At 42.9% G+C, this 25,381-nt stretch overlaps 1 protein-coding gene across 1 annotated transcript in view; it reads left to right on the plus strand.

Annotated features, from left to right (window-relative positions):
- Positions 1-579: 579 nt before the first annotated feature.
- slc39a11 (solute carrier family 39, member 11) overlaps positions 580-25,381 on the plus strand; it is a 160,097-nt gene continuing 135,295 nt past the window's right edge. Inside the window, exons 1-2 of the mRNA XM_084171580.1 lie at positions 580-687; positions 15,599-15,757. Coding sequence (XP_084027706.1) covers positions 589-687; positions 15,599-15,757 — 258 coding nt within the window. The 5' untranslated portion in view covers positions 580-588. The remainder of the gene's footprint in view (positions 688-15,598; positions 15,758-25,381) is intronic.

Raw genomic sequence — 25,381 nt, forward strand, 5'->3', positions numbered from 1 at the left:
TGTACACAAATACAGTTTGTTATATCCCTGGTGTACACTTCAATATGTCCCTTAGTTTCACTAAATCAATTAAAGTATATTTGAATGGCTTCAGCAGTTTTAGTTCCATAGAAATTGATTGAATGTTCAACAATATCTTTGAAGATGTGCTTTACTTTCTTCTTTGTCCTTGTGAAGAACAATTCCATGGTAATGGAATTACACTGACACTCAGATTTTTCAGTTTAAAATGTATGCCAAACAAAAAACTTTGATTTCAAAGTTTAACAAACCATACAACTCTATACACAATGACTACTTTGAAAAATGTACAGTCATAAAATTATAAAACATTTACTGGAAAGACTGCAGATGCAAAGTTTGGGAAGAGAATTACAATAAAATCTCCCTCAGTTTTATTCTGTTACCAAACTTTGTATCTGCACAGTTCTTCCTGTAAATGTGTTTTAGTAAAATGTGTAGTTAAAATTCTTAAAAGTAGTCCTTGTGCATAGAGTTCTATGGTTTGTTAAACTTCGAAATAACATGGTTTTTGTTTGGTATACATTTTAAAGGGAAAAATCTGAGTCTCAGCGTAATTCCGTTACCATGGTTGTTGATGCCCTTGGTTTGACTTTACTCCTCCTTTCTCTCTGCCCCCCTCTTCAGAAGCGGATATTGGATGGAAGTCTGGGCTTTGCTGCTGGGGTAAGAAAATATGCTTTTGAACTTCACCACACACACACCTGTCCACCCATCTTTTCCCAACCCAGTGTTCCTCTGCTATCTGTCAACACGTGAATACAAGCAGATGTCAGATGTGACAGCCTTTTGAGTTGTTGTGGCGGACTCAGTTCTCTGTTTCCCAAACAATTCTTAAAGATCCTCAAAGCCAAAGGAAGGGTGAGACTTTTTCAAGGTATTGCCTACTGCCTTATAAGAAGAAGTGTAACTTTCTGGGATAGTTTGGCAGACGTATCGCCTCCCTGACAGTTAGGAATTTGATTCAGGATTTTTTGTTGTTGTTTTTGTATTTACCCCCTTTTTCTCCCCAATTTTAATCTTGTCTCATCGCAACTCCCCAATGGGCTCAGGAGGCGAAGGTCGAGTCATGCATCCTCCGAAACATGACCCGCCAAACCGCGCTTCTTAACACCCACCCGCTTAACCTGGAAGCCAGCCGCACCAATGTGTCGGAGGGAACACCGCTCAACTGACGACTGAGGTCAGCCTGCAGGCGCCCAGCCCGCCACAAGGAGTCGCTAGAGTCTGATGAGCCAAGTAAAGTATCTCTATCCCCAAAGTCTTTTATTTTCTAAGAAACATTAATATACTGATTGATTAAAATTAAATCAAGAGAGCCAAGTGACCGCTATGGTTGCTAAATTTCAGAGAGATTTAGTTATTTTTGAACTGCCCAGAAGTTCACAGTAGCAATCCAGAAAAATTATTGACCTAATCCTAAAGTATGAGTTCATTGAATAATTCATAAAATTGGGTATAATGTATTATTATGTTTTGGATTTTCATCTTTGTTTTAAGCCTTTCAAATTCTGAGTGAAATTCATTTAGCAGTTGATGCTTTTACATCATTCTGATGCTTGCATAAAATATTTTCACTGTGAGGAGTTCAGACAGAAAACACCACATTCGTTTAACAATTTTTTACAAGGTATATGACAATATATTAGGTCTTGGCGTTAGGCTCTGCAGCTTCAGGGTAGCTAACTGCCATATCAAAGCTAAATCATTACCATAAAAAACTTCAGGCAGTGAGCGTGACATAGTGGTGGTGGGTTAGCAAAAAAGAGACAATGCAATGTAAGCGACGCATGTTACAGCAACTGCATAGGTAGTAAGAAACCACAGTGCATACTGTAGCCATCAGAGGATGGGTGCGCAGAACTGATGCTATCAAACACTCAGGTTTCCTGTCTGAACTGGCTTCGCTTTATTTCTGGGCCCAACTATCGTCTAGATTTGAGATGTTTCTGAGGGAGGAAGTAAGGAGCAGACCCAAAGATTGATCACTATAAACATGAATTAAACTATTAGCCTACACAGAGTGTAGAAAAATACTTGAAAAGAAGCTGTAGACATTGAGTATGTTTGTGTACCTGCTACTTTTTCTTGTGCCGGTTAACTTTAGGACTATTTTTGGCTCCTCAGTACTATCAGAGTGGAATGTAACAGTCGGCTTGTGGTGACTGAGGAGTGTCTGGACTGGAAGGTAATGTAGTGATAACATTACAAGGCAAAATGCCAATACAGTCCTCCAGTCTTGCCCTATGCAGAGGCAAAGCCGAGAGCTGCTTCTACCTGTCTCTCTCATTCGTCACTCCTCCTCATGGTGACCTTCTCGCAGGCAGTGGGGCTCTGTTCATTAAGGTCTGTTCTAGGCATCTGCTCCTCCACTGCCTCACTCACTTTGTATTCCGATGCTCACATTTAGCTCACGCAGTCCCTGAAATGCGCTAGGAATAGTTTTTCACTGAGGGGTTCAATACCATTCCTCTCTCTGCTTTCTCAGTCTTTACTGCTGCTCTTCCCAGCTTTTACATTTGGCTGTAAAGTCTGGCATCTTGGACCGTGGCATAGACATTTAGTTAGTCTTGGCAAACAAAATCATGTGCTTTGTTTTACTATGGGGTGGGTCCCTATGGGAGGAGAGCAGGTTAAAGTAAGTGCAGTGCAGTTCTATTGTTGCTAGTCCCACTGGTCTCTTCAGTCCTAACAAATTAACAGCAGACTAGACACAAAACAAAGGGCTGTATTCAGTCAAGCACCTGTAGAAAGTTTACAGTAGAACACCACTGTGTTTAAGTGTGTCTATGTCGACGTCTTTGGAGTGGTTGCATTTCCTCATTATTTTAGAGGTTCCGGTAGCAAAGCAAGGCTGGATTTGCTCTTTGCATGTTTAGAAGTGTGTGTGTGTGTGTGTGGGGTGGGGGGGGGGTGGGGGGGGGGGTGGGAGGAGAGGGAGATCCTTATCCTACCCATGCTCATTTAAGAGATGCTGGTGTGTGCAGTCAGTCGTGCGCCGTCGTGACTGCTTAAGGGGAGAGGAAATTTAAAGAGACTATTGATCTGAGACAAAGACCTCCTGAGCTCTATAGCACAATGGAGAGCTGTCCCTCAGGTAGATGAGGGAATCAGGATGGAGGAAAGGTGAGCTGTCCCTCAGGGAGATGAGGGAATCAGGATGGAGGAAAGGTGAGCTGTCCCTCAGGTAGATGAGGGAATCAGGATGGAGGAAAGTGAGATCAAAGATGGTAGAAAGGATTGTCAGAAGTAGGTGTCACAGATAGATACTAGGCTATACCAGAGAGGTGACCACTACTGTGACAATGTCTCTGGCTACAGTGTCTTTGGCTATGAACAGAGAAAAGAGGGAGGCTGCAGATAAGAAACATGAGATTGAAGTGTAGGGGAGCTGAAAACAGTACCTTTATTATTTTATCGACATTGTTCTCTTTTTTCCCAGCTCCTGTGCCAGCTATGGATGTGCATCAACATTCAATTTTCATCTTTCTGACGTTCACCTAATTTGGCACTGAGTCAGTTAGCATTTTCTAAATGTAATTTATATGTCCACAAACACCACATGTGGAGGGAGAGAGAGAGAGAGAGAGAGGTAGATTAGTTTTAGGTAAAGAGTGTGCCAAGTTGCTTATTTATTCAGGGGTCATGCATGGCATTCCCTTCGCTCAGGAGAAATGTGGCTTATGAGGCATTAGACCCAGGAGGGAGCTGTCTGTGGAATGCAAACACAAACTCCTCTATAGAAACATGTAAAATAACAGAATGAGATAGGAAAGAGGAGATATGTGTATTCTCTTAATTTGATCACTCTTTTGTTGCAGAGAATTTGGTACTGCAGGAAATTCAAACTTGTAGTGTATTCGAGGTTTAAAAAGGCTTCTAAAGTTGATAATTTCCACTATAACATTTCAGACTTGATTTTCCCTAACGTAAATTGTGTCAACCCCTACAAAAATGGCCATTAATTGTAATCCACATAATAATTCACATGTCCTGTTGCTGCAGGATTATTTTCCTGCTGTGAGAAACTGGTCAAATTAAGAGAGGACATCTGTAGGAAAGAGTGAACTACAGTGAAGAAAGAACTGAGGTTAATGTTAATTGTCTTTCTTCCCACAAGGTTGAAATTGAATAATTGTTGACCTGACGTGATACTGTAGGCGATATTGTAATCCTTCACTGGGTGCAAATTGGAATTTGATATTAAGGAATTTCGCAGTGACTTCACATGATTGGATTTTTGTATGACGGACATTCTTACAATGCGTTTGCATTTTACTTGAGTGGATATGACGGGGTGCATACATAGCCTAGTGTGGGAGAAAGAATGCAGTCAAGGAACATAAATAGTATTGAGGAATGTGGTTATTCCAGCACATGCAAAGAATAATTACATTCTGACAACAACAGGATCTTCAATGCATTGAAATTAATCAAAATATATTTGTAAAAAATCATAGGGAATAAAACAGCAATATATATATTTTTTTGCTGATAAAGATCAATCATGTCTCGTTCCTTATCGGTTCCAACTTCCATGAGTTATAGGTCTCTGTGCTTACTTTGCATAACCTGCCACATTTTTCAAACATCATAGAGTGATGGAATGTTGTGCTGGAAACGTAAGTTTGTCTAGAGTTGCAGTAGGCGAAAATAAACAGAGCTAGCTACTCTTCAATGTGTCATGTGTTTATTTCTACATTCCATAGTTCGTAATAACAGGCCATCGGTATTACGTTGGTATTTATCAACTTAATGCTGAGAATGTAAGCCTAGACGGACTTTCTGAAATGATGTTTTTCTCTACCGAATTTGAGGCCCATCACTCAGACTTGAGTTTTTTTATTTTAGTCATTTAGCAGACGCTCTTATCCAGACCGACTTACAATTAGTGAGTGCATACATTTTTCATACTGGCCCCCCGTGGGAAGCGAACCCACAACCCTTGCGTTGCAAGCGCCATGCTCTACCAACTGAGCTACAGGAGGGCAAATCTCATGTCACATCGGCTACATTGTTATTCTGACTGTTGGTTGCATATTGTCCTTGGACCTTTATCCATCTACAAGGCATTGTGCTTTATACAGCGATGTTCTCAGCTTTGTGTTGATTGTAGAGATAAACAAACATGATGTTCTACCCCCCCAAAAAACAAAAAAGAAACATTATGTTTTATAGGAAAGTTGGGATGAAAAGTAATGAAGGTGATTTAAAGCTCAACCTATGAGAAGTACCTTCACTACAGTGACTGCACACGACCCTGGTTTGATTTAGGTCTACTGTGAATGTGCCTTTGCAATTATAGTGTACTAACAAGCCAACAAAGGTAGAAACATGGTCAATTAATTGCAGGGTTCCATTGTTGCGTCTCACACCTCACACTGTGCTGCAAGATTTTGACCAAATATGTAATTGTGAATTTTTTGGCCAGATATTGCAATTGCGATTTTCATACACTTAGGTGAAAACTTGGTAATTCCATCAGACATGGTTAAAGCAAGTGTCAGGGTAGAGCGCATCACTTCTAAAATGAGTTAATATGAATTAATACATACTGTGCTAACTGAATACAAAACCAAATGAAACAAATATTTTCTAACATTGTTATATATATAGATAGGATTATTAAACCTACATAACAAACAGAAATGTTTAACATGATCATCAAAATAGTGTGCTGTAAGCGCAGCACTTATTAATTCATTCATGATTGACATTGAGTTCCTATTTCCTATTTTACCATTTATGAGTTCTTAAATAACCTAAAGTGAATATTTTTTTCAGGATGGAATAAGAAGCTTATGATTGTGTTATTATGTGTAGGCTTAATCATTATTATAATTGAAATTCTGAGTCTAACATGTAACACGTAGCCTACCGATGCAGGTGCAGCCTGTGTCCAAAACCTTTGGAGTCTGGTCCAGTCATTCAATGTGATGTCCTTTACCACGTTTTCACTGTTATCGTTATGCAGACTTGCTGCTCCTCTTTCAGTCCCCAGGCGGCTAAAGCTTCCCTCAACCCCAGAGCGATGTTTTCTCCCGAGTGATCTCCTGGGAAGTAGCCTATGATGTTTGGAAGCACCGACCTTTCAGTTGAAACTCCTCATCAATAGAGTGTGCTGTGAAACTACTGTACTGTAGGGCTGTTCTACCAAAGGTCTGTTGTGTGCGCTCTGTTTCAACTTCTCCCTTCATTTTGTTATACAGTGTTGGGATGGCGACTTCTGAGAAATATGCGCGAGATGGAATCTTGTATCTCCTGTCCAGCTTGTTTATCATCTTTTTGAAGCCGTCTTTGCTGACTGTGTAAATAGGAACCATGTCTTTGGCTATGTGATGATAGGTGATAGCCTCTTTGATTTCTATGTGACTGCAACATTTATTTTTGAAAACTCATCGCAATGGCATGCCTGTTTTAACATAGGTGGCTGGCTGTGGCTGAGGGCCTTTGCTGCTGTCGGGCGCCCCCCCCCCCCCCCCCCCCATGCAATCTTTATGAAGTGTGGGATGGTTCTTCTTCAAATGATTGAATACATTTGTCGCCACAGCTCTGAGGCGCTTGCATTTGGTTGACATCGGTTTACCTGTAGCCCGAAATACTGCCATACCACTGAAGATGCGCCCTGCTTTGGCACCAAATTGATCTCATTAGCACTCGCAGCACTCATGTTTCCGAGGTTTACTGAGGTAAAGACCTTTCTATCCTCACCAGCATCTAACTGCACTCTCTAAGCGGGGATGGTTGTGATTGGTCAGAATGTGATTGGTCAGCATCCTCTGTGCATGTAGAGAGTGAATGAATGTAGCGCATCTCATTGGAGGAGGTACTGTAGTCTAGTTTCTGTTGTGTTAATGAAGTGTCAAAGAAAGGAGAAAATCGCGATATGGATATTGCACATGTCAATATCACAATTTCTATCTGAATTCGATTAATCGTGTTGACCTACCTCACACCCACTTAAATTATGGTCCTGGATACTCCAAGTTATGCTGGCAGACTCGTATTAGGCTTGAACATGCTCAGACTACTGGACCAGATAGGCAGACATCTATGACCGTTCACAAAGTTAGGACCTTTTCAGGAAGACTACTGTAACTTTTCTTAATTACCCATTGGTTTCATAGGTTCAGCAAACTTCTCTACATTTTTGTTGAAGGTTGTTGACCAACATCGATTGCTTCAATAATGCTCAATGTCGGCCTATGTCGAAGAACGTATGTCGACGAACGTATGGAATTTTTATTATAATTATTCATGAATTTTTGTATACCAGGTCCTTGCAACTTAAACAGTCCTTTCGGTTTTCTCCTACAAAAAAATGCATGTAAATGGATTCTTTGACCTATTCAGAGACAATATGATATAGGTCATTGGTTCTTCTGCCTCGCGCCTCGGTAAACAACAGTCCATAAACGCTATCAAGATTGCATAGCCTGTTTGAACTCTGGATTATGCACAGTTTGTTATTTTTATAGTTGATGTGGAACAGAGTGGAAAGCCTCGGTATCAATAAAATGAGTCTGCTTTTGATTTTTTTTTTTTTCTCCACACGCTGAAGCCAGATCAATCCTGACTGCTAGTCCTAATTGTGCAATATCCTGAGATGTGAAGTGCTCTGACATATAATACAGTACATTCCCACAAAGCTGCATGCAACATTGATTGATTGTATAGCAAATGTCTTTACCAAAGCTCTTCTTGTCTTTGTTCCTTTTGTGTAACGTGTATAAACCTCTGATAAAAGCCTGAATGTCGTCACATACGTATAGCTCTCACATTATATATTCTATTGACCATGTTCTGCTCCAAGGGATGACATGATTTTCAAATAACCCCTGATGAAGAGAGACTGCTCAGCAGGCAAGCTTCTCTGTTTTCAATGTCCTTTCTTCAATTGATGTTGAATGAGGTAGATGGTAAAGACGTACAGTCAGGGGAAAAAAGTATTTGATCCCCTGCTGGTTTTGTACATTTGCCCACTGACAAAGAAATGATCAGTCTATAATTTTAATGGTAGGTTTATTTGAACAGTGAGAGACAGAATAACAACAACAACAAAAAATCCAGAAACACGCATGTCAAAAATGTTATACAGTGGGGGAAAAAAGTATTTAGTCAGCCACCAATTGTGCAAGTTCTCCCACTTAAAAAGATGAGAGAGGCCTGTAATTTTGAGAGAGGCCTGTAAAAAAACAAAATGAGAATATTTTTTCCAGAAAATCACATTTGTAGGATTTTTAATGAATTTATTTGCAAATTATGGTGGACAAATAAGTATTTGGTCAATAACAAAAGTTTCTCAATACTTTGTTATATACCCTTTGTTGGCAATGACACAGGTCAAACGTTTTCTGTAAGTCTTCACAAGGTTTTCACACACTGTTGCTGGTATTTTGGCCCATTCCTCCATGCAGATCTCCTCTAGAGCAGTGATGTTTTGGGGCTGTCGCTAGGCAACATGGATTTTCAACTCCCTCCAAAGATTTTCTATGGGGTTGAGATCTGGAGACTGGCTAGGCCACTCCAGGACCTTGAAATGCTTCTTACGAAGCCACTCCTTCGTTGCCCGGGCGGTGTGTTTGGGATCATTGTCATGCTGAAAGACCCAGCCACGTTTCATCTTCAATGGCCTTGCTGATGGAAGGAGGTTTTCACTCAAAATCTCACGATACATGGCCCCATTCATCCTTTCCTTTACACGGATCAGTCGTCCTGGTCCCTTTGCAGAAAAACAGCCCCAAAGCATGATGTTTCCACCCCCATGCTTCACAGTAGGTATGGTGTTCTTTGGATGCAACTCAGCATTCTTTGTCCTCCAAACACGACGAGTTGAGTTTTTACCAAAAAGTTATATTTTGGTTTCATATGACCATATGACATTCTCCCAATCCTCTTCTGGATCATCCAAATGCACTCTAGCAAACTTCAGACGGGCCTGGACATGTACTGGCTTAAGCAGGGGGACACGTCTGGCACTGCAGGATTTGAGTCCCTGGCGGCGTAGTGTGTTACTGATGGTAGGCTTTGTTACTTTGGTCCCAGCTCTCTGTAGGTCATTCACTAGGTCCCCCCGTGTGATTCTGGGATTTTTGCTCACCGTTCTTGTGATCATTTTGACCCCACGGGGTGAGATCTTGCGTGGAGCCCCAGATCGAGGGAGATTATCAGTGGTCTTGTATGTCTTCCATTTCCTAATAATTGCTCCCACAGTTGATTTCTTCAAACCAAGCTGCTTACCTATTGCAGATTCAGTCTTCCCAGCCTGGTGCAGGTCTACAATTTTGTTTCTGGTGTCCTTTGACAGCTCTTTGGTATTGGCCATAGTGGAGTTTGGAGTGTGACTGTTTGAGGTTGTGGACAGGTGTCTTTTATACTGATAACAAGTTCAAACAGGTGCCATTAATACAGGTAACGAGTGGAGGACAGAGGAGCCTCTTAAAGAAGACGTTACAGGTCTGTGAGAGCCAGAAATCTTGCTTGTTTGTAGGTGACCAAATACTTATTTTCCACCATAATTTGCAAATAAATTCATAAAGAATCCTACAATGTGATTTTCTGGATTTTTTTCCCTCAATTTGTCTGTCATAGTTGACGTGTACATATGATGAAAATTACAGGCCTCTCTCATCTTTTTAAGTGGGAGAACTTGCACAATTGGTGGCTGACTAAATACTTTTTTTCCCCACTGTAAATTGATTTGCATTTTAATGAGGGAAATAAGTATTTGACCCCCTCTCAATCAGAAAGATTTCTGGCTCCCAGGTGTCTTTTATACAGGTAACGAGCTGAGATTAGGAGCACACTCTTGAAGGGAGTGCTCCTAATCTCAGCTTGTTACCTGTATAAAAGACACCTGTCCACAGAAGCAATCAATCAATCAGATTCCAAACTCTCCACCATGGCCAAGACCAACGAGCTCTCCAAGGATGTCCGGGACAAGATTGTAGACCTACACAAGGCTGGAATGGGCTACAAGACCATCGCCAAGCAGCTTGGTGAGAAGGTGACAACAGTTGGTGCGATTTATTTGCAAATGGAAGAAACACAAAAGAACTGTCGATCTCCCTCGGCCTGGGGCTCCATGCAAGATCTCACCTCGTGGAGTTGCAATGATCATGAGAACGGTGAGGAATCAGCCCAGAACTACACAGGAGGATCTTGTCAATGATCTCAAGGCAGCTGGGACCATAGTCACCATTGAAAACAATTGGTACCACATTACGCCGTGAAGGACTGAAATCCTGCAGTGCCCGCAAGGTCCCCCTGCTCAAGAAAGCACATATACAGGGCCGTCTGAAGTTTGCCAATGAACATCTGAATGATTCAGAGGAGAACTGGGTGAAAGGGTTGTGGTCAGATGAGACAAATGGAGCTCTTTGGCATCAACTCAACTCACCGTGTTTGGAGGAGGAGGAATGCTGCCTATGACCCCAAGAACACCATCCCCACCGTCAAACATGGAGGTGGAAACATTATGCTTTGGGGGTGTTTTTCTGCTAAGGGGACAGGACAACTTCACCGCATCAAAGGGACGATGGATGGGGCCATGTACCGTCAAATCTTGGGTGAGAACCTCCTTCCCTCAGCCAGGGCATTGAAAATGGGTCGTGGATGGGTATTCCAGCATGACAATGACCCAAAAAACACGGCCAAGGCAACAAAGGAGTGGCTCAAGAAGAATCACATTAAGGTCCTGGAGTGGCCTAGCCAGTCTCCAGACCTTAATCCCATAGAAAATCTGTGGAGGGAGCTGAAGGTTCGAGTTGCCAAACTTCAGCCTCGAAACCTTAATGACTTGGAGAAGATCTGCAAAGAGGAGTGGGACAAAATCCCTCCTGAGATGTGTGCAAACCTGGTGGCCAACTACAAGAAAAGTCTGACCTCTGTGATTGCCAACAAGGGTTTTGCCACCAAGTACTAAGTCATGTTTTGCAGAGTGGTCAAATACTTATTTCCCTCATTAAAATGCAAATCAATTTATAACATTTTTGACATGCGTTTTTCTGATTTTTGTTGTTGTTATTCTATCTCTCACTGTTCAAATAAACCTACCATTAAAATTATAGACTGATCATTTATTTTATCAGTGGGCAAACGTACAAAATCAGCAGGGGATCAAAAACGTATTTCCTCTGAAGTGCGATCAACGTGTCAACCAAGCTATGTGCAGCTAAGCCATACAACATAAGTATTTGTTTTAAGAGAATAATATCCAGTGATAGGTTTGATCATACGCATTTTCACCAGCTATTTTCATAGCTACATCACAACCCTGTGTTTCAGTGTATCAAACCTCTGAAACTAGCATCCATTATTCTCACCTTGATACCTGAGGCTTGTTGAGACGTTTGGCTGAGAGAGAAATGGCGCTCGGCTCCGGATCGTACAGGAAGGTCGTCCATGCTTCAAAATCTCAAGGACTCCACTCAGTCACAGCTCAATTTCGCCGATGGCTTTTTTTGTGTAAGCCGTAAGGCCGCGTGATCTCTTGGGGGAAATTAATACAGCCTACTCCATCTCCCTAGTCTCCAGACCAAGTCTCAGACACTGTAATTAGCAGCTAAACGCTCAGGTGGAATTGCCAATTTCCCTCCGAGATGTCCGACCAAGGGAGACCAGAGCCATATTACCAATAGGGGACTGATTATGCCGCGACACGCCTCCGACTACTTCCTCTCCTCGAGCAACAGGTGACTCCAACCCAATCATCTATTTCTTGCCAAGACCTCCATGTCAAGGAGGCCTCGTTGCTGTGTGGTATGACTGACTGAGCAATATAATTTACCCCAGATTTGCTGTGGAGACGTTTCTCCTCCAGCCAGGGTGAGGAAGAATATCACGTCGAAATAATAATTGCGAAAATATCTCTGCTCAAGTGTTCAACCAGGTGACTTTGTCATCATCGTTAGTGGAGCCCCTTTGATGAAAGTCAATGAGGAAGAGTGCGTTCAAAAACCTTATTTGAGTTATATAATTGACCCTAGATATACTGAGGAGATGTGCCGTCGTTCCTCCACCCAGGGTGAGGAAAAATGCCTGGGTAAGTCTTAATTACAGGTGACTCTGCAATTGCCAGTGGGGCCCCTGTTGCTGATAATGATAGTCGACAACGAAGAGCCTCAGTGTTCACTTTTCAGTCCCCAAAACTTTCTGTAATGAGAGACTAGATATCTAAATAATTGATGCAGCAGGAAGGAAGTCAGGATAACACAAAAAAAAAACTCCATGCAGTGAAGAACTAATCAATCCCCCAGACAGACTGGCTGACGGAGCTGCCTGTTGAAGCTTGCCCGTCGCATCCAGCCGTTGATGGAATAATGGCTGGCATCAATAACAATCAAGGCTTTTCGTCTCCTAGAAGTTAACTTTAAACCTGGTGCCTCCATTTTGAAAAAATAGCATAATAATTGGATGATTATGCAGATGTTCGACAAACCCAGCAAATAGCTCAGAGCCCCAGCCAGTTCAAGTCTTAATTAATCTTGTTAACGGGTGTGGAATGTGTTAATGGTTTGGGCTGTAGGTCATAAATGAGGTTATTAGACTACCTCTATATGAAAGAGAGGGAGAGGAGGTCTGATTACAGTAAGTCTTTAGGGTGGTTAAAGAGCGTTGGCGCTGGATGTGTCAGTCTACAAGTGTTAATCTAGTTGAGTTCACCCAAGACCATGCAGTTTTGATACAGTATTGAAGACTGTAAGACTGTCATTCAAATAAGGTGTGACCAACCAATCTCACACCTTTAGTTGAGGTTCAGGTTGGGATTGGTGCTCTCTGGATGGCGCAAATAGGTAGTTCATTGACAGCTGAGTTCAGGTGAGGCCGAAGTAATGTTGTAAATTGATACCACAGTGGGTTAATTGAAACGGCAGAAATGTCTCTTTGTGCAGGCACTATTGTCATCTCTGTGGCCATGTAACCAAGGCCATCTTATTTATTTGATGCTCATTGGGTTATTTTCAGCCCATTATTGAAAATATGAGTCAGTAAATTGTGAATATTTTCTTCCCATTATGACCAGATAGATGTTTGAGATTCTCTGTAATTAACTTTGTTGTTTGGTCCCAATCCAATAATAGCTTTTTAATTAAATTTTTCTCTATGATGAATAAAAATCGCTTTTAATTTTTTGGGGCGGTGTCTACACACACTTAACGCTGGTTTCAGTTAAGTTACCAGCACACTAAAAGTGCATTTTTGTGGCATTTTAAACAGGTTTACGGTGTAGTAATTTAGGCTCTTACGGGTCTTTCTATAAACTAGTGTACCAGTGAGGATTGCCTACACTGGACAACTTGTTACAGCTGTTGATAAGTCATGTCATTACATTAAGATGTATGTTGGGAACATAGCTATATTCAATCAAATTCACAAGTTGATTTTAAACCTATGTTTAACCCTTTCTCATGGTTGGTGTCTTAACGGATTTGTCTATATTCGTGTGATATAAAACATTACTTTTCTGTCCTTGCATTTATGGCAGTGTAAGTTGCTTTTTTTATCATATATTATGCATTAATCAGTTAAATTAGATGTTGAACTTTTTAAATTTATTTCACCTTTATTTAACCAGGTAAGCCAGTTGAGAACAAGTTCTCATTTACAACTGCGACCTGGCCAAGATAAAGCAAAGCATTGCGATTAAAAATAACAACACAGAGTTACATATGGGGTAAACAAAACATAAAGTCAAAAAATACAATAGAAAATATGTATACAGTGTGTGCAAATCATGGCATTACCAGGATTAATGACCAAGAAAATTACTCCAGTCATCATTCACCATTCAGTTACTATCGTGGAAAACATAATCTGAAACACAACCAAAACAAGCTGCAAATGCATCCAACGAGTGTGTAGTCACACGCTTGATGTAGTCATTGTGTGTTAGCAAATATTGAATCAAATACTAAACTTTTGACTGCTTGAATTTTGTCCAAATACTTGACATCATCAAATGGGGGGACTAGATATTTAAAGTTAATTTCTAAACGGTAAAAAAGAAATTGATGAAAATACCCTAAAATATAAGGTTACATTCTGTACTGTTGCTTCATATGACACATTTGATCCTCAAATCCAAAATTCTGGAGTAAAGAGCCAAATGTAAAATGTTAGCTTCACTGTCCAAATGCATACGAAGGGCAATGTACATGGAATGGAGTGTGAACAGTTATTTGGTTGCTGCTAGTGAGGTGCATAAAGTCAGATGATATGAATCATGCCATGGTTGGTTGTCAGCCTTCACCATACTCTGCATGTGCAGTCAGTGCATTAGTGAGCTCCTCACATAAGGGATTGAATTGCCTTTTCTCACTATCGTCTTGTTTGACACTAGTGCAGCTGTGACATATGTGTTCTAGTATGTAAATGCTAATTGTTCCAGATTGAGGGGTATTTACATGATCACGATCCTCTAATCCAGCCTTACGCCTCATCTCATTAAGCAGAGAAGTGCATGATGGGATGTGTGTTTTATAGGACCACTGCAATGTCCTTGCCTGCCCAACAGTGTTTAAATATGGACATTATTTGAGCCCACTGCCGGTACCGGAGGCACTGTGAACAAGCAAGTCGTATCGATGACTCAGAATTAGGTCTTAATCCATTGCCTGAAGAGAGTCGGCTGGTGACCAATCATGTTCTTGCTGTGGGTTCTACCCAATGCTATTATTTCTATTCCCAGCGGAGCTGGGATAAAGCAACCGGTGAGACGGAAACTCAACAGCAACACACACGCCTCTCTTTGGGCTTTGCTTTTCATTATTCTTCTGCTGTGCCCTAGTGGAAGGTTGAATGAATGAGTGTTTGATCAAGCTATTGGGAAGTAGTGTGTTGGATGCTCTGGGGCAGGCGGCCTTTGTGGATGTTCCCTTTGAACTGAACAGTACAGTGTGTACACACACACACACACTCGCACTCCCCGATGGCTCAGGAGGAGCGAGGGCCGATACCCCAGACGTGTGTATGCATTATTCAATCATCCACCCTCTGTGTACTGTGGAAAGTGCCAAGGCCTATAGGGATTGTGTGTGTGTATCTGTGTGTGATGTATCCCAGAGGACTATTGTGTGTGGGTGGGTTGTGTGTGTGTATGTGTGAAATCAAATCTTCCATGGATAAACTGAGACATCTCTAGCTACAAGGTCTAGGAGAATTGTGCTTCCCCTCCAGTTACTGTCCACTCAAAATTCATCCCTCAAAGGAAACTGTCCACTGAGTCACAGTTGCAGACTTGGATAGCCTTATCTCTTTAGCAAGTTTTCTTCAGGCCTTTTTGAATTTTGGAGGCATTGTTTATTTTTTGCCCTCTGCCCCCTTTCATTATTTGTTTTACTGCATTAAATTCAAGCCCTCAGTCCAAATGATTCTGTCACCTTTATCATTCCACAACTTCCCCGTTCCAAAAGAGTGAGATCCCCCAAATACTTTTTCTACCGTCTTTCTGTTTTGGTGAACACTGGGTTGTTTTGACGCCAACTGAACTTCCCCACTCAGAGTTGAAGCCTGACTCACTGCACAGAGCAGATAATAATTCCCGCTAACTGTGACTTCCTTTTTGCTTCGCCCTCAGGTGATGTTGGCGGCGTCCTATTGGTCGTTGCTGGCACCGGCCATAGACATGGCGGAGGATTCGGGGAAGTACGGCTCGTTTGCATTCGTCCCCGTGGCGGTGGGCTTCGCCCTGGGCGCGGCCTTCGTGTACCTGGCTGACCTCATGATGCCTGCTCTGGTGAGTCCTGCTGCTGTTTCAGCCTCCCAGAGATGAAATTCCTTCACACATACATACCACTCTGACATGTCAAACACAATAGCCTAAAAAGTTGGCCTCAATACACTGTTTAAATTGTGCATAAACCACAGGGAATATAGGCCTACCTGTTGGAAATGTGGTATAGGTGGTACAGGATAAGGGATAGCGAGAGAGAGGGTAAGTTATAAGCCACAGTTTGCTGGCCTGGTCCTTCCTGACAGTAGTGACGGGAGAGTGGTTTGAAGCCCATTAAGTGTAATCATTCAGACAATTACAAGTTTTCTGCTTCACCAAGTCACAACAACCTATTTTTTACATGGCAGTGGATGCTCCTATTTAGATGGGAAATTAGGTTTTATGATATTGTTAAATACAGTGGTTTTTGTTCTGCACTAGCTCAGTGGAGCACCACTGATCAATTTATCAAAAAGGTCAGTTGGATGTTGCAATGAGCCCAATTTCGGTTAAGGTTACCTTTGCAGTTGGTGGTCAATTGATGTAAGCTAAACTGAAAAAATAGGCTATTTGTTAAAATACATCCTAACACCCCATATCCTTCCACAGTGATTAGACATAATCACAAATCATTACAGGGGTCCTCACCATCTCCTCCTTCCCCCCTTCTTCCTCATCCGCTTCCTCCTTTTTCTCTACCTACTCTCCTCCTCATCTCCTCTGGTTTCCCCAGTGTAGACAGTGGGAGGACGGAGTAGCGTATAAATGGGGGGGGATGTGGGGGTTTTGGTGAGGGGGTCGGACCGGGATGTTTGGACAGCTGCTGGTGTCACTTTTACTGGCTCCTAAGCAAACACTGGGCCCTGAATGAGAGAGAGAGGGACAGGGAAGAAGAACAGAACACTGGAGGAGGCAGTGCTAGCCAAGCAGCAGCACCCGAGTCGGTCAACCCCCCTACTGAATCCACTCAACCTGGTGATGAGTGCTGCCCTGTTCCTGGAACTCTCTGCATCTATCTCTCTCTCTTTCTCTCCCCTATCAACGCTACTGTTTCCCCAGTGCCGGTCTTTTGCGTGCCAGCAGCGTCTCTAGGATAAGGGGAAACAAACGTCAGGAGGTCGGGTGACGGTGGAGCAAGCTGTTGCAGGATTAAGTGTCATTGGAGCCGGCACAGTATCTCAGTATCTGAAGGCAAGCGCTTTGTCAGGGAGATGCTACTGACTTAACTGGACCTGGTCAAACAATAGCTAGGCCTACATCTTTTTCTCTGCTACCTGTATTGCACATCTGCTCACCTCTGCTCTCCTCTGCACACCTTTCCTCTCTAAAAGAACATCCTTCTAGACTTGATTAACCTATCAAGCCAGGCAGCTGGGTTGACTGGAGTTTGTATGATATTAGCTTCTTATCACACCTGTGTAATAAGCACACTAATTACCCCATGTCTTGTGGTATCCATGGCAACCACAGCTGTGCAAAAGGTAGAAATCGGGTAACAGAATGTTGCCCCACACAAAGGGCCGAGTGTTACAATGCCAACATGTTCAGCCCATCAAACAGATTACGTCTTCCATGTTTGCCATCTCTCGGGTGCCTGTCTCTTTTGAAATGAATGGTCAGAATGTTTAGGCCAAGTCATTGTGGCCCATATTTACTATAGTACCCTGTTGATCACCGTCCTTGTTGACTTAAAGTATATTCATACCCCAGCTTTTGATGAATGACCATCACTACACCTAGAGACCACTGAAACCCTCTCCTTTCTCTTGCAAAACATTATCTGGTCATTTATTTCATTGGAGTATTTAGATCTTAATCAACCGGGTAAGATGTTTAAAGTTTTATTTCAATTTTTTTACACTCATATAGCAGTCAATACAAACTGAAATCCATGAGCATGCAACATATTAATGGATCAAAGCAACACAATAAAAAAATAAGAGTAAAAGAATGCTAATCAATAATGTCCTGCGGTCTTAAAGTGACTCATTAATCAATGAGCAGAAATGTGGGATTGGTGACCTCATGTACTGTTCAGCTCTACACTTTTGTATAGTCAGTTTGTTTTGGCTGTGGTGTTCTTGCCTGTCACTGTGATTCGAGTCAGGGGGTAGCCAGTCTCTGAATTGAGATTTTAGGAGGCTGACGGCGAAGTCAATGCAAAGTTGTGTCCGTCTTTCATGAAGTTGGGGTAGGGACAGGGTCTGAAGTGCCCCAGTATAACTGGAGTATCCTCCTAGGATGCTTTCCATGCTTTCCTCTGAATACGCTCCAGGTCATCAGACTGAGCCTGGGTCAGTGAGCTGTGCCAAGCAGGAGCGGCATTCTCCAGGTTGGGGTGTATATAGCCGGTGTAAATGCTCATTTATTTTTATTTTTTCGAGGCTGACGTTTGGCAACTCGAACCTTCAGCTCCCTCCACAGATTTTCTATGGGATTAAGGTCTGGAGACTGGCTAGGCCACTCCAGGACCTTAATGTGCTTCTTCTTGAGCCACTCCTTTTTAATTTCTTTTAATTTAACCTTTATTTAACCAGGTAAGCCAGTTGAGAACAAGTTCTCATTTACAACTGCGACCTGGCCAAGATAAAGCAAAGCAGTGCGATTAAAAACAACAACACAGAGTTACATATGGGGTAAAAGTCAAAAAATACAACAGAAAATATATATACAGTGTGTGCAAATGTAGCAAGTTATGGATGTAAGGCAATAAATAGGCTATAGTGCAAAATAATTACAATTAGTATTAACACTGGAATGCTAGATGTGCAAGAGATTATGTGCAAATAGAGATACTGGGGTGCAAAAGAGCAAAATAAATAACAATATAGGGATGAGGTAGTTGGGTGGGCTAATTTCAGATGGGCTGTGTACAGGTGCGGTGATCGGTAAGGTGCTCTGACAACTGATGCTTAAAGTTAGTGAGGGAGATAAGAGTCTCCAGCTTCAGAGATTTTTGCAATTCGTTCCAGTCATTGGCAGCAGAGAACTGGAAGGAATGGCGGCCAAAGGAGGTGTTGGCTTTGGGGATGACCAGTGAGATATACCTGCTGGAGCGCAGACTACGGGTGGGTGCTGCTATGGTGACCAATGAGCTAAGATAAGGCGGGGATTTGCCTAGCAGTGATTTATAGATGGCCTGGAGCCAGTGGGTTTGACGACGAACATGTAGTGAGGACCAGCCAACAAGAGCGTACAGGTCACAGTGGTGGGTAGTGTATGGGGCTTTGGAGACAAAACGGATGGCACTGTGATAGACTACATCCAATTTGCTGAGTAGAGTGTTGGAGGCTATTTTGTAAATGACATCGCCGAAGTCAAGGATCGGTAGGATAGTCAGTTTTACGAGGGCATGTTTGGCAGCATGAGTGAAGGAGGCTTTGTTGTGAAATAGGAAGCCGATTCTAGATTTAACTTTCGATTGGAGATTCTTAATGTGAGTCTGGAAGGAGAGTTTACAGTCTAACCAGACACCTAGGTATTTGTAGTTGTCCACATACTCTAGGTCAGACCCGTCGAGAGTAGTGATTCTAGTCGGGTGGGCGGGTGCCAGCAGCGTTCGATTGAAGAGCATGCATTTAGTTTTACTAGTGTTTAAGAGCAGTTGGAGGCTACTGAAGGAGTGTTGTATGGCATTGAAGCTCGTTTGGAGGTTTGTTAACACAGTGTCCAATGAAGGGCCAGATGTATACAAAATGGTGTCGTCTGCGTAGAGGTGGATCTGAGAGTCACCAGCAGCAAGAGCGACATCATTGATATACACGGAGAAAAGTCGGCCCAAGAATTGAACCTTGTGGCACCCCCATAGAGACTGCCATAGGTCCAGACAACAGGCCCTCCGATTTGACACATTGAACTCTATCTGAGAAGTAGTTGGTGAACCAGGCGAGGCAGTCATTTGAGAAACCAAGGCTATTTAGTCTGCCAATAAGAATGCGGTGATTGACAGAGTCGAAAGCCTTGGCCAGGTCGATGAAGACGGCTGCACAGTGCTGTCTATTATCGATCGCGGTTATAAAATCGTTTAGGACCTTGAGCGTGGCTGAAGTGCACCCATGACCAGCTCGGAAACCGGATTGCATAGCGTAGAAGGTACGGTGGGATTCGAAATGGTCGGTGATCTGTTTGTTAACTTGACTTTCAAATACTTTCGAAAGGCAGGGCAGGATGGATATAGGTCTGTAACAGTTTGGATCTAGAGTGTCACCCCCTTTGAAGAGGGGGATGACCGCGGCAGCTTTCCAATCTCTGGGGATCTCAGACGTTACGACAGAGAGGTTGAACAGGCTAGTAATAGGGGTTGCGACAATTTCGGCGGCTAGTTTTAGAAAGAAAGGGTCTAGATTGACTAGCCCAGCTGATTTGTAGGGGTCCAGATTTTGCAGCTCTTTCAGAACATCAGCTGTCTGAATTTGTGTGAAGGAGAAGCGGGGGGGGCATGGGCAAGTTGCAGCGGAGGGTGCAGAGTTGGTGGCCGGGGTAGTAGTAGCCAGGTGGAAAGCATGGCCAGCTGTAGCAAAATGCTTGTTGAAATTCTCGATTATTGTAGATTTATCGGTGGTGATAGTGTTTCCTAGCCTCAGTGCAGTGGGCAGCTGGGAGGAAGTGCTCTTATTCTCCATGGACTTTACAGTGTCCCAAAACTTTTTGGAGTTAGTGCTACAGGATGCACATTTCTGTTTGAGAAAGTTAGCCTTTGCTTTCCTGACTGCTTGTGTATATTGGTTCCTAACTTCCCTGAAAAGTTGCATATCGCGGGGGCTATTTGATGCTAATGCAGTACGCCACAGGATGTTTTTGTGCTGGTCAAGGGCAGTCAAGTCTGAGGAGAACCAGGGGCTATATCTTTTCTTAGTTCTGTATTTTTTGAATGGGGCATGTTTATTTAAGATTGAGAGGAAATTACTTTTAAAGAACAACCAGGCATCCTCTACTGACGGAATGAGATCTATATCCATCCAGGATACCTGGGCCAGGTCAATTAGGAAGGCCTGCTCGCTAAAGTGTTTTAGGGAGTGTTTGACAGTGATGAGGGGTGGTCGTTTGACCGCGGACCCGTTACGGACGCAGGCAATAAGGCAGTGATCGCTGAGATCCTGGTTGAAGACAGCGGAGGTGTATTTAGAGGGTAAGTTAGTCAGGATGATATCTATGAGGGTACCCATGTTTACGGATTTAGGGTTGTACCTGGTAGGTCCGTTGATAATTTGTGTGAGATTGAGGGCATCTAGTTTGGATTGTAGGATGGCCGGGGTGTTAAGCATATCCCAATTTAGGTCCCCAAGTAGTACGAACTCTGAGGATAAATGGGGGGCAATCAATTCACATATGGTGTCCAGGGCACAGCTGGGGGCTGAGGGGGGTCTGTAGCAAGCGGCAACAGTGAGAGACTTATTTCTGGAAAGGTGGATTTTTAGAAGTAGAAAATCAAACTGTTTGGGCACAGACCTGGATAGTATGATAGAGCTCTACAGTAGATTGCAACTCCACCCCCTTTGGCAGTTCTATCTAGATGGAAAATGTTATAGTTGGGGATGGAAATTTCAGAATTTTTGGTGGCCTTCCTAAGCCAGGATTCAGACACTGCTAGAACATCAGGGTTGGCGGAGTGTGCTCATCAGGTCTTCCTGTGGCAAATCAAACCTTTTAAGGCGGCGAAGGATAACTTTTTATGTTGTTTACCAAAGTAACAACCTGCTCGCCCCGTTGCAAGTCGTCCTGTACCATTACCCATAAAATATTCACACAATCACACACTTTGAGATCCTGGCCCTCGATCTGGAGAAGGCATGGGACAGGTGAATTTGTTGTGAAGATCACTGATGGGACCTTGCACTTGGCAGGGTTCAGTGACATTCTGCTTGCATGAACCCACGTGTCGAAGTTGTTCAGGGCCTGCTGCAGTTTGCTGATGTTTCCTTTTGTTCAGGTGTGGACAAGATTTTAGATCGTCAACATATTGTCTCCTATTGTCGACATCCTGGGCTGTGCTGTCTATGACCGCAAGGAAGATGAGAGGGCCCAGAAGAGTTCCTTGAGCCACACCTCCCGTCAGCTCCTGCCAATGAGAGGCTGTCTTGGTAGTGGCTGTCTTGGGTGCCTGCAGGCTGACCCCGGTCGCCAGTTGAACAGTGTTTCCTCCGACACATTGGTGCAGCTGTCTTCCGGGTTAAGCTGGCGGGTGTTAAGGAGCGTGGTTAGGCGGGTCATGTTTCGGAGCACGCATGACTCCACCTTCGCCTCTCCGAGCTCGTTGGGGAGTTGCAGCGATGAGTTCGAAATTGGGGACAAATAAAAAGTAAAATACAACAACAACAAAAAAGCTTGAAAGTGTAGAATTCGTTCCATGCCCATATTCCTTTTGACGACGAGTGGTCAGGTTCTTGATATCATCTGTCATCCACGGTCTGTCAGTAGGGTGCGTTTTCACAGTTAGGACAGGGACGTCATCGTTACACACAGGTGTCAATGTGCTATAGAAGGCGGCAGCAATCTTGGATGTTGCATCAGGGGCGTTCTGTACTTCTTGCCAGGAGTGGGTTTTGATCAACTTTCCAAAACTGTCCAGGCTAGATTGTCTGATAGAGCGATGCTCTCGTTTCTGTTTTTTTTTTGGCTCTTGTTTATGATTCCGAGCGTGTTCTCTGGGTGATCTGGGGAGAACCAGGATTCAGAAATTGCAGCGATGTCAGCTTTAATGGACAAGGTTGCTTGCAACCTACAGTGGGGAAAAAAAGTATTTAGTCAGCCACCAATTGTGCAGGTTCTCCCACTTAAAAAGATGAGAGAGGCCTGTAATTTTCATCATAGGTACACGTCAACTATGACAGACAAATTGAGATTTTTTTTCTCCAGAAAATCACATTGTAGGATTTTTAAGGAATTTATTTGCAAATTATGGTGGAAAATAAGTATTTGGTCACCTACAAACAAGCAAGATTTCTGGCTCTCACAGACCTGTAACTTCTTCTTTAAGAGGCTCCTCTGTCCTCCACTCGTTACCTGTATTAATGGCACCTGTTTGAACTTGTTATCAGTATAAAAGACACCTGTCCACAACCTCAAACAGTCACACTCCAAACTCCACTATGGCCAAGACCAAAGAGCTGTCAAAGGACACCAGAAACAAAATTGTAGACCTGCACCAGGCTGGGAAGACTGAATCTAAGCAGCTTGGTTTGAAGAAATCAACTGTGGGAGCAATTATTAGGAAATGGAAGACATACAAGACCACTGATAATCTCCCTCGATCTGGGGCTCCACGCAAGATCTCACCCCGTGGGGTCAAAATGATCACAAGAGCAAAAATCCCAGAACCACACGGGGGGACCTAGTGAATGACCTGCAGAGAGCTGGGACCAAAGTAACAAAGCCTACCATCAGTAACACACTACGCCGCCAGGGACTCAAATCCTGCAGTGCCAGACGTGTCCCCCTGCTTAAGCCAGTACATGTCCAGGCCCGTCTGAAGTTTGCTAGAGTGCATTTGGATGATCCAGAAGAGGATTGGGAGAATGTCATATGGTCAGATGAAACCAAAATAGAACTTTTTGGTAAAAACTCAACTCGTCGTGTTTGGAGGACAAAGAATGCTGAGTTGCATCCAAAGAACACCATACCTACTGTGAAGCATGGGGGTGGAAACATCATGCTTTGGGGCTGTTTTTCTGCAAAGGGACCAGGACGACTGATCCGTGTAAAGGAAAGAATGAATGGGGCCATGTATCGTGAGATTTTGAGTGAAAACCTCCTTGCATCAGCAAGGGCATTGAAGATGAAACGTGGCTGGGTCTTTCAGCATGACAATGATCCCAAACACACCGCCCGGGCAACGAAGGAGTGGCTTCGTAAGAAGCATTTCAAGGTCCTGGAGTGGCCTAGCCAGTCTCCAGATCTCAACCCCATAGAAAATCATTGGAGGGAGTTGAAAGTCTGTGTTGCCCAGCGACAGCCCCAAAACATCACTGCTCTAGAGGAGATCTGCATGGAGGAATGGGCCAAAATACCAGCATCAGTGTGTGAAAACCATGTGAAGACTTACAGAAAACGTTTGACCTGTGTCATTGCCAACAAAGGGTATATAACAAAGTATTGAGAAACTTTTGTTATTGACCAAATACTTATTTTCCACCATAATTTGCAAATAAATTCATTAAAAATCCTACAATGTGATTTTTTGGAGAAAAAAATTCTCATTTTGTCTGTCATAGTTGACGTGTACCTATGATGAAAATTACAGGCGCCTCTCATCTTTTTAAGTGGGAGAACTTGCACAATTGGTGGCTGACTAAATACTTTTCCCCCCCACTGTATCTAGTTTGTTTAGTAGTGATGATGGGGGGGGGGGGATTTGTTAGATAGGTAAACTGGCCTGGGTTCTTGCAGGTTTACTAGCGGTCTGGATGTGAATTAAGTTTTGCTGGAGTGCAGTGTTTAAAGTTCATGGGCTCTCAGTGGAGGGTTTATTTCCAAGAATACTTTGAGTACACCAAGAGTTACGACCTGCTCACATTCCTCTCTGGCGTCCTCTCTGGCGAAGTATACACGGTGAGCCTTTAGGAAATCTTTGAAGTCAAAAGTAATGGGTGTCCGCATCTTTTGAAAACATCTTAAGATTGTCAATGAGTAGCTCTGGGATGCTGAGCAGGTTAATGAAGTTGGTTTAATCATCTAGTTTAGCATTTTCGGGATAGGATTTCAGGATATTTACAATCTAGACTTAATAAGCTACCATAAAATACAAGTTTAAGTTTAATGTGTCCCAGCCACAACCTCAGAGAGGGATGCAGTGGGTTACCATGGTTACATAACCCTAGGAGTGAGAAGCGGCTGTTTCACAAGACAATCCTGACGAGTGTGTGATTTTTGAGATGAGTAGAATGACGATAGTGATAATTATTGTGATGGGGATACCGTGATATGAGGTGTTGCTTGGATAGCCTATAACATAATAGGGATATTTAAACAGGGTTGTTTGTGGAGGCTAGATAGGATTGATTAATTTATTTAAATAGTGAAAATTACCTCATTACTATTCCTCTGAACTATGACCTGAATTAATCAGCCCGTTTTAACACAGCAGGCAGTGCTTGCATCCCTGTCCACCCCTAAAGGACTTAATGAGCTCTCCATCTGACTCCATCAAAGGGCCGGGTCACTTGGAACGGCAGCAGGGGTGATGGCAGACCTACTTGCCTTTCTGTCTCAGCTGCTTTTTCATACTGTGGCCATTAAGTATGGTGTTTAATTTTGTTGTTTGTGCAGCCATGGGTGAGAATTTCAGACACCTTGGGGAAACAGTTAGTGTAGCCATATGTGGAGGGAGGGAGAGAGAGGGAGAGAATTTACAGCAGACTCATCCATTTCCTCAGTGAAAACAATGTACTGAGCAAATGTCAAATTGGCTTTTTACCAAATTACCATACGACAGACCACGTATTCACCCTGCACACCCTAATTGACAAACAAACAAATCAAAACAAAGAAAGTCTTCTCATGCTTTGTTGATTTCAAAAAAGCTTTTGACTCAATTTGGCATGAGGGTCTGCCATACAAATTGATGGAAAGTGGAGTTGGGGAAAAAACATACAACATTATAAAATCCATGTACACAAACAACAAGTGTGCAGTTAAATTTGGCAAAAAACA

Source organism: Coregonus lavaretus (assembly GCF_964263955.1).
Source record: "Coregonus lavaretus genome assembly, chromosome: 1".
Taxonomy (NCBI): domain Eukaryota; kingdom Metazoa; phylum Chordata; class Actinopteri; order Salmoniformes; family Salmonidae; genus Coregonus; species Coregonus lavaretus.